The 9,444-nt window shown below is 47.0% G+C and overlaps 1 protein-coding gene across 1 annotated transcript in view; it reads right to left on the bottom strand.

Moving 5' to 3' along the window:
- The window catches only part of ASB18 (ankyrin repeat and SOCS box containing 18), a 47,256-nt gene that overhangs the window by 1,411 nt on the left and 36,401 nt on the right, over positions 1-9,444 (bottom strand). The window contains exons 3-4 of the mRNA XM_044676885.1: positions 7,519-8,023; positions 74-187 (exon numbers count right to left, since the gene is read on the bottom strand). Of these exons, the coding sequence (XP_044532820.1) occupies positions 74-187; positions 7,519-8,023 (619 nt within the window). The remainder of the gene's footprint in view (positions 1-73; positions 188-7,518; positions 8,024-9,444) is intronic.

Raw genomic sequence — 9,444 nt, 5'->3', positions numbered from 1 at the left:
ATATATATATATATATATTCTAATCCTAGAATGGGTCAAAAAGGAAGGGGTGAAGCAGCAGCTTCTTTCTTACCTGAAACACTTCCTCAGGAATGACTTCTCTCCATTTTTCTGAGATCCGGAGCTTTGAGTAGGAGTTGAAAAGGATCCCAATGACTTCTGGGGTGGATGCACAAGACTTCAGTACCTGGTTTGGGGAGGCATTCAAGAGTATAACTTGTGAGGGGGGTCTACACTGGTCAGGTAGCCAAATGCAAAGAGTATTCCTTCATGGTTCTAGATCAGTTTGGCAGGAGGTCTTCTTTGGAGCTCCCCAGGGGTCTGTGCTCTCTGACATTTGTTCTATCCACGACTTGGATGAAAGCATCTAAAAGCACATTTGCCAAGATGGCAAGTCGGGAGGGAGAGCTCGCACATTGGACGTTGGGATCTTTGGGAAGCTAGAGATCCCTGGGTTCAACCAGAAATGAAATGAAATGAAATAGGGATAAATGTAGCCTTTTGGAGATGCATAATGGATGGAAAGATGACTTCAGAGCTGGGAACTCTGGTCTCAAGTCTTACCTGAGGCATGCATTGATCGTGTGACCTTGGGCAAGTTATGTGACCTGTCAGTGCCCTGGGCAACTTTCTAGATTTTAAATGGCAGAAAGGAGTCTGATGTAGTTTTGTAAAGGGATTTAGCCTGCTGAGAGTTTTCACAGGTCAGGTAGATTGCTGGTTGGGTAAGAGAAAAAAGGCAAGTTTTCTACTCGGGTTAACTCCCTTTACCCACCTTTGACGCCTACAATTTGGAGGAAGTGTGTTAGGTAATAGTTTGCCTGAAAAAATCTGGGCATCTGAGTGGGTGGGAGGTCAATATGAGCCCAAAGTGTGCCAGGGCAAGGGGGCTGTAGGGGGTGGGGAGGCATCGATCTAGTGGACTGCATTTAGGAAGGCAGAAGTCACCTCCCCAAATAGGGTGGTGCTAGTTCCCATAGAGTCGGTCCCACTCAGAGCACAATTGGAATCTGGGCATCATGGTTTAAGAAGGACATTGATAAACTGGATCCAGAAAAGACAACAGGACCAGCGAAGAACCCTACGTTTTGTCCTCTGGGCATTAGTTGATGGATTTGGGAATGCTGATCCTGGAGAAGAGAAGATTCAAAGGGAAACCAGTTGTTCTCCTCAAGTTATCTGAAGGGCTGTCACATGGAGAAGAGAGTAGCTTAGCTCTGCTTGACTCAGGTGGGTGAAAATAGAAGTGATGGGTACAAGCTGCAAAAAGATGAGTTTAGGCTAAGTGGGAAGAGAAGCCCTTGAGATCCCATTCACCCCAGAGAATCTGTAAAATGGGTCAACCCCACCCATTTCCACCCCCAAATGCTGCTGTGACATGCAGTCCTCAGGAGAAACCCAGCTAGATGTTCAAGAGGACTCAGTGATGGCTGATGTCACAGAAAGTCCGAGGGAGCTAGGGAGAGAAGTATTGCCTGAAGGGAATTGGCCTGAGGAAGGACAGTAGCTCTAGACTCAAATCTCAGCAAGGACTTCTTGCCCAGCTGCATTTTCTCTTGATTTGGTGGGGAGGAAAAGAGCATTTGTATCCTCTTGCTTAGATGTTCATGGCCATTGGCTCCCACAGGAAGATGGCACCTTTGTTTCTAAGGACCAAGATGGACAAGTGCTGAGTATTCTGGGGGAATCCCTTTTCAGAACCAACAAACCAGATTCTTTCTCAATCTTCTTCCTCCATGGCTTTTTGTATACAAAGCTAGCTTGAGGAAAGGACTTGTGGTAGAACCCTTTTCTACTCATGAGCCTCTTTCCTCCTAGAATCTCGAAGCTCCCAGTAGAAGAGCTTTATCCATGGAGAGAGCTATGGATCTGGAGTCAGTTGAAATCCAGTCTCAGACATTGATTAGCTTTGTGAACCTGGGAAAGTCTGCCTCAGTTTCTTTATCTGCAAAATGGGGATGATCGCAACAGCAACTCCCTCTATATATGTTACTTATTAGTATCATCATTATTATTTTTGCTTTTGTTCACTTATCTCAGTCATGTCTGACACCCATTGAGGGTTTTCTTGGCAAAGATACTGGAGTGGTTTGCCATATCCTTCTCCAGCTCGTTTGACAGATGAAGAAACTGATGCAAGCAGGGTGGTGTGACTTGCCCACGGTCACACAACTAGTAAAGGCCAGGCTGAATTTGAACTCAGGCCTTCTGAACCACAGAGGCGTCCATTGTTAATTTTACTTTTCTTTAAAAACAACACCCATCAGCTCTGATTCTGTCTTATTCTAAGCTCTCAGAACCACAGCATTAGAGAATCACAGACTTTGAGATTCGGAGGGGACTCGAGTGGCTGAAGGAGTCCAACCCAGATCTGAAGAAGCATCTCAGTTATAGCCTGCCGATAATGGTCCACCCCCCAGCCTTGGTGTGGACGCCTCTGAGGACGGGAACTCACTTCCTCATGAGGCTTCTGCTTGCCACTGAGCCTACGTTTGTCTCTTTCTATCTTGCGCCCACTGGGCTTGATTGTACCCTTTGGGGCCAAAGAGAATCAGACTAATTTCTCTTTTATAAGACAGATGATGGGAGAAGGGGAGGAGGAGGAGAGAGGCTGGGGGAGGGAGGGAGAGAGAGAGGCACAGATTTATACCTAGAAGAGGATGCATCATTTTACACATGAGGAAACTGAGGACCACAGAGGTGAAGCAACTTACCAAAGGCACCTAAATCATTAGGCAAATAGATTTACAACAGAAAGGGACCATAGGCATCATCTGGTCCAGTCTCCCTGGTTCAGAAAGCTGAGTCTATTTACCTAATGTCACATAGGTCTTAAAAGTCTGAGCTAGAATTTGAACCCAAATTCTCTGCCCCAGCTCCATTCCTCTTTGTACCGTGCATACTGCAGGAGCACAAGTGCATCCTCCACACTTGGCCCCCTGGGACAAAGCTCCCATCGCCCCACCCTGGTTTTTGAGTTTTTCAATTTTTCTGGTTTTCAAGCTGGCTTGGACCTTCTAGCCACTGTTCCTTGGTAAGGGGTTACCCCTGGCATCCCCCAAAGGCTCTCCACCCTGTGACTCGGGAAGAAGCCAGATGGCTCTCCAAGGCCTCACAGAACACTGAATGTCACCTCCTTCTTTTCCCTCCCCTTCTGCCCTCCCCCACCCCTTCGCCCCATGGTTGCCTTCCTCAGTGACAAGAAATCCATGGAGAGCAGAAGCCCTCCCTCCTCTCCCCTCCTTGGGTCTCTAGACTGTGACCAAGTCTTATTGTCTGTCTTCAAGAATTCATTTTCTGTCTCTTCTCTGTTCCACCTCTCTGGGGCTCCCTGGTCCACCTGCCCCCTCCCCTCCCCAGTCTGTAGCATCTCGTCCCCCGGCTTTGCTAGGCAGCTGCCTGGCTGCTTTTATTACTTTCATGCCAACACAATTTAAACCTCTCTGCCATCACCTCCCCCTCCTCTTCTTCCTCCTCCTCCTCTTCCTTCCCCATCCTCTTCTTCCCCCGCCCCCATGTCTGCTGGAGAGCTGAGCTGGAGCTGCTGTGGCCACGTTCTCCTGACATGCTGATGTCATTAGTGCTCACACACGCTCTCCCCAGCTAATGAGGCGGCAGAAAGAAAATTGAGGGGGGAAATCACACAGGCACATTGCCTTAGATGTAGATGGAGGGATCAAATGAGAACAAGAAAATCAGGACTGAGGTATTTATGAGTTTCCTAGCTCCCTCTCCAAGGGAGAGCAAAGCACAGTCCTCGGGCTGGCAGCCTGGTTTTAACCACGCTGGCCCTTGCTTGTTTTTGAGCACTGCTGACACAGAGCCATAACCAGGGTGGGGCAACTGGAGCTTTGCCTCAGGGTGCCAAAATTTGTAGGGTGCTAATAGCACGTGTGCTCCTTTAGCAGGCAGAAACAACTAAGTCCAGCACCTAATTAGGGAAATTTAAAGAAATCCATAGAAGGAGCTCCCAGTGAACTTCCTCTGCCAAGGCAGATATATTCTGATTCTAGAAATCTCTGAGGAGGGTTGCTTGAGCAAGGTAAATTGCTTGTCCACAAGAGTCATTCAGCTAGCAAGTGTCAGTGGTGAGATTTGAACCCATATTTTTGTGACTCTGAGGCCAGTTCTCTTTGTACTACATCACACTGCCCATCTGTTGGAAAAAATAATTAATAAAAATTAAAACAATAAATAAAAAAAATTAACAAAAGAATAATTAATAAAAAATCAATAAAAGAGGAAGCAGCGAGAATGGTCCTCTTCTTCCCTCTCCCAGTATCATTCTCCTTCTGTATCAGGCCATCCAGTGTCTCCCCATTTGGCACAGGTGGCTGCTGTCCTCTAGATCTTAGGTCTTGTCCCACCCTAAGCAGATCTGGTCTTAGAAAGTTGTTCTTGGCCTACTTGCCATGCCTCCTACTCCAGGCATCAGAATGACTAGCTCTGACTCTGGATGATCTTATCCTATCCCAGGAGAACCCCTTTGACAGGCAGATCAGGATCCTAAAGATGGAGTTAGGAAGGACCTCAGAGGTCAGCTAGCTCCCCTATTTTCCTTTTACAGTGAGGAAACTGATCCCAAGAGAGGAGAAAGACTTGACTGAGCTTTTAAGGGTATGAAGTAGCAGAGGCAGGATTTGAACAGAGGTCCTCTGACTCCAGAGCCAGCATTCTTTCCACTTGTACCAACTGCTTCCTTAAAATATCAGTGCATCCCAAGAATGGGGGAACTAATGTGTAGCGGAAAGAGCCCTCTACTTAAATTCTTTTCTCTGATATTTTCTCACTAGCCATGTGACTGTGGGCAAGCCACTTAATCTCTCTGGTTCTCTGTTATCTCATCTGTAAAATGGGAATAATCAATACACCTTACTTCACAGGGTTAATGTGAGGCTCAAAGGAGATAATATACACAGTATTAATGCTTTGCAAACCTTAAAGTGCCAGAGAAAGGACCAGTTGTGATGATTATTAATGAGTCCAGAGATGTGAGTTCTGGTTCTGGTTTGCTCTGGATGACCTTGGTCTACTACTTAGCTTCTCCTTGGGTTTAAGTTTCATTCAAGAAATGAATCCCATTAGAGGATCTCTTACCGTGCTCATCAGCCATCAAGTCTCTTCCTTCTCCTTCTAGCTATAGACATTCTCACCAGCCTGTGATGTGACCTTAAGCCAATTATTTACCTTCTCTGGCCTCCACTTCCTCATCTTGGAAAATGATGGGGCCAGAATGGATGGGACAGATTCAACAGTCTCTTCTAGCAAAATCTAAATTCTTTGAGCTTCCAGGCATATACCCTCTCTGTACTTCATGATTTTACATTAAAAAAAGAAAAGAAAGAGTTGGCCGAGGTCAGTGATGGCAAACCTTTTAGAGGGATGGGTGATGTGAGAAATGTCCTCAGATGCATGGAGAAGGGGAGGGGAGCAGCCTGGTCCCATGTCCCTCTGGCTTTCTACTAATGAACTCTGGTGAACTCTGTGCTGGGGCAACAGCATGTGTGCCCACTCCCACAGAGAGGGCTCTGAGTGCCCCCTTTGGCATGTGTGTCATAGATTTGCCATCATGGTCGTAGGTGATTTGGATGCTCTCTTTTGGCTTTGACTTTCTTTGGTTGAGCCAGAATTCAATTAATCACCTAGCAGACTCCTAGAATTGACAAGTTCTCATAGCAAGAATATGAACTGGGGATTTATGACCATAAAGGCAAGATTTTCTAAGGCAGGGATTATTAACTTGACATCCTTATACTCATTTAAAATATTCTAATAATTATATTTTGATAAAATTGGTTTCCTTTGGGTCCTATGCATTTTATTTTTTATTGGTTTATTTTTTAACTCTCCTCTTGTGCCTTAGAATCAATATTGTATATTGATTCCAAGGCAGAAGAGTGGCAAAGGCCAGACAATGGGGGTTAAGTGACTAGCCCAGGGTCACATAGTTAGGAAGTATCTGAAGCCAGATTTAAACTCAGGACCTCCTATCTCAGTACACTGAGCTACCCAGCTGCTCCTTACATACTTAATTCTATGCATTTGAGAAAGGGTCCCTAGGCATCACCAGATACCAAATGGGTCTGGCACCCAGAAGAAGTTCAGAATCTCTGTCCTAAAGGGGAGAAGGAAGGAAACAGTCAGAACTGGTGAGTGGGGGATTTGTCCATGGACTTCTAAGTCTGACATTCCTACCTTGGTTTAACTAGCTGGGGTGGAGCCACTTGCTTTGCCTTCTCTTCCCCCTTGGAGAGGGCCATACACGCACCTTAGTCTGCCTGATTTCCTGGGATCGAACTGTCTGGTTCCAAAGGACTTCCTGGGTGTCCTGGACCTGAGTGCAGGTGCCCTGCTAGTCTTGGATTTGGATGCTTGGAGTCACTGAGGCCTGGTTTGGCCACCTTGGTCACTTGCTCCTTGCCTCCCTTCCTCCCTCCCTCCTTCCCTCCTTCCCTCCCTCCCTCCCTCCCTCACTCATAGACTCATTGACTCATGATTGGGCCAGCATCCTAGCCCACAATCATGCCAATGAGTCCAGGAGCTGCTCTATCAGCCATTTCCTGTCCTCCTGATGGAAGGAGCTCCTCTTTGTCTGGGGACCCCAAACAGACAATTTATGTCCCACAGTCTAGGAAACCTTTTGCCTCAGTAATTCTGAGCACTGTGGGTGACTCCTAGAACCTAGTTAAACATGGCTACCGGTCACGGATGGTGTGTTCTGTGACGTTGCCTCATTCTCCTGTGCACACTGGCCTTGGGGGCTGAAATAGTCCAGAGAACTTCCTTCATACCTGCTGGGTGCCTGAGCCTTGGGTGATGAGCCCCCTCCTGTGGCCAAGCCAAAGGTCCTCTTTGCCACCAGGGGGCCCAGCCTGAGGACCCCAGTCACTGTCTGCTCCCTCTCTTTGGTCTCCATGAGACATAGAGCCCTCCTCCAGAGTTTGACTGGACTTCAGAAGCCATCTAGTCCAACCCTTTCATTTTGCATATGGGGAAACTGAGACTCTAAGATGCTAAATGACTTGCCTAGGCTCAGATGGTTCATAAGTGTCTCAGGAAGGATTCTAACCCAGGTTTTCCTGATTTTAAGGCCAGCACTGTGTCTACTACCCCTTGTAACATCCATAGCACCTACCTCAAAAGTTCTTATGAGGATTCTATGAACTACAAAGACCGTTCCTCACCAACCTCTTTGCTTATTCCTTGTGGCGTCTCTCACTCTAGCCCAAGAGCATCTCGATGTTTTTTGGCTGGCTAGGGCCTTCCCCCTACCCCCCTGAATTTATGGCCATTCATTGAACAAACATTTAAGATCATGCATTGTGTCTGGAGCACACTCACTCTTCTAGGCACTTCTCAGAGCCTCCTCCCTGAAATGAGGGGCTTGATGACCCCCAGGCTGAATCTACCATTAATTCACTTCATACTATTGACTTGGATTGAGCTTGCAGTCCACCAGAACTCTCGGATCTTTTTCAGAAAGAGGGTACCCCAGCCAGCCAGCTCTTTGAGCCATACCTTCTCAAAAGCTCCTGGCCAGATCCTCTGGGAGCCATGGTTGAGGAGCATTTGCACGGTCCGATGGGGTCTGTACTCCCTCTTGAAGGAGGCTGTCTGCAGAACAGAGGCCATGGGGGAGGTGCCATTGTAGTCGAAAACATTTACCCTGGCTCCATTCTGGAGCAGTAGCTGGACCAAGCAGTGGCTGGCATTCTTGCAGGCTTTGTGGAGGGGACTTTTCTCTTCCTCATCGGTGGCGTTGGTGTCTGCACCATGGTGAAGCAGCAGGCGGCACACCTCCAAGTAGGGCTCCTGGCCGCAGGGCTCCTGGGCTTGGCCACAAGCCACACTGAGGGGCGTCTCTTCATGGCTATTCCTAGTGTCCACAATGGCCCCGTGTTGTAAGTAAAGGAGTGTGTGATCCACGAGGCCGTGCTTTGCTGCAACATGAAGGGGGCTCTCCAGGCTCTCACTGCTGACTTGGTTTACCTGGGCTCCATGCTTTACCAGCATCTGGGCACATCTGTCAAAGGAGATAAGAGGAATGATGTCACTGGGACCCTTAGCCCTCATGGCTATCACTATTATAATCTCATGCCTAAAGCAGGCATCTGGAACAAGGGAGAAGCCAGTTACTATTTTAATACCTCCCAGGAGAACATAAGCTCCCTGAGGGCAGGGAAGTTTTAATTCCTTTTTTACCCCTTACCTTTCATTTTAGAATCAACATAGTGTATGGGTTCCAAGGCAGAAGAGCAGTAAAGGCTAGGCAATAGGGGTTAAGTGACTTGCCCAGGGTCTCACAACTAGGAAGTATCTGAAGTCATATTTGAACCCAGGATCTTCCATCTCCAGGCCTGATTCTCCATCCACTGAGCCACCCAGCTGTCTCAACAGTTGCATTTTTTTTAAAATTTTAAACATTTATTAATATTCATTTTTAACATGGTTACATGATTCATGCTCCTACTTTCCCCTTCACCCCCCGCATTCTCCCCACCCTTGGCCGACACACATTTAACAGTTGCATTTTTAAATTTGTTTCCCTACTACCTGGCACATAGTAGTCCCATGTATTATTAATTTTCTGTCATAAAAGCTTGAGGTGATAGCTATGTTCTAAGGATCAAAAATGCTGTCCCCGGGGGCAGCTGGGTAGCTCAGTGGATGGAGAGTCAGGCCTAGAGATGGGAGGTCCTGGGTTCAAATCTGGCCTCAGACACTTCCCAGCTGGGTGACCCTGGGCAAATCACTTGACTCCCATTGCCCACCCTTACCACTCTTCTACCTATGAGACAATACACCGAAGTTAAGGGTCTAAAAAAAAATGCTGTCCCCTACCAGTCCACACCAGCATTAGGAGGTCTATAGCATTCCATATACCATCTGCCAAAATACTGAAGAACTGACCCTTTGGGTTTAGGCATAAGCAGATAATACAGACGTAGTTGTAGTAGTAGTAGTAGTAGTAGTAGTAGTAGTAGTAGTAGTAGTAGTAGTAGTAGTAGTAGTAGTAGTAGTAGTAGTAGTAGTAGTAGTAGTAAATGACATTGTCATTCTGGAAAGTGAACTAGGCAGCTCAAAGGCTTTAATTTGTAGAACAGGGACCACCTGCATGGGAAGAGGGCATGCCCTCCCTCACCACTCCCTGTGTCACTTATGCCATTGCAGCTCTGCACCTCCACTACACTGACTTAATTCTTTAAGGAGTGGGAAGCTCTTTACAGGCATTATCTCATTGGAACCTCACTACAGCTGGCCATCCTGCAACAACTGCTATGTACATTTTACATATGAGAAAACTGGGGATCTGAGACACTAGGGGACTTGTCTTGGGTTGCAGCTACTAGGTGTCTGTGGGATTTATACCCAGGGCTTTCTGCCTCCAAATCCAGTGTACTCTTCTTCTTCTTCTTCTTCTTCTTCTTCTTCTTCTTCTTCTTC

This window comes from Gracilinanus agilis, chromosome 4 (assembly GCF_016433145.1).
Source record: "Gracilinanus agilis isolate LMUSP501 chromosome 4, AgileGrace, whole genome shotgun sequence".
Taxonomy (NCBI): domain Eukaryota; kingdom Metazoa; phylum Chordata; class Mammalia; order Didelphimorphia; family Didelphidae; genus Gracilinanus; species Gracilinanus agilis.
This window is presented reverse-complemented; position numbering and strand designations above follow the sequence as displayed.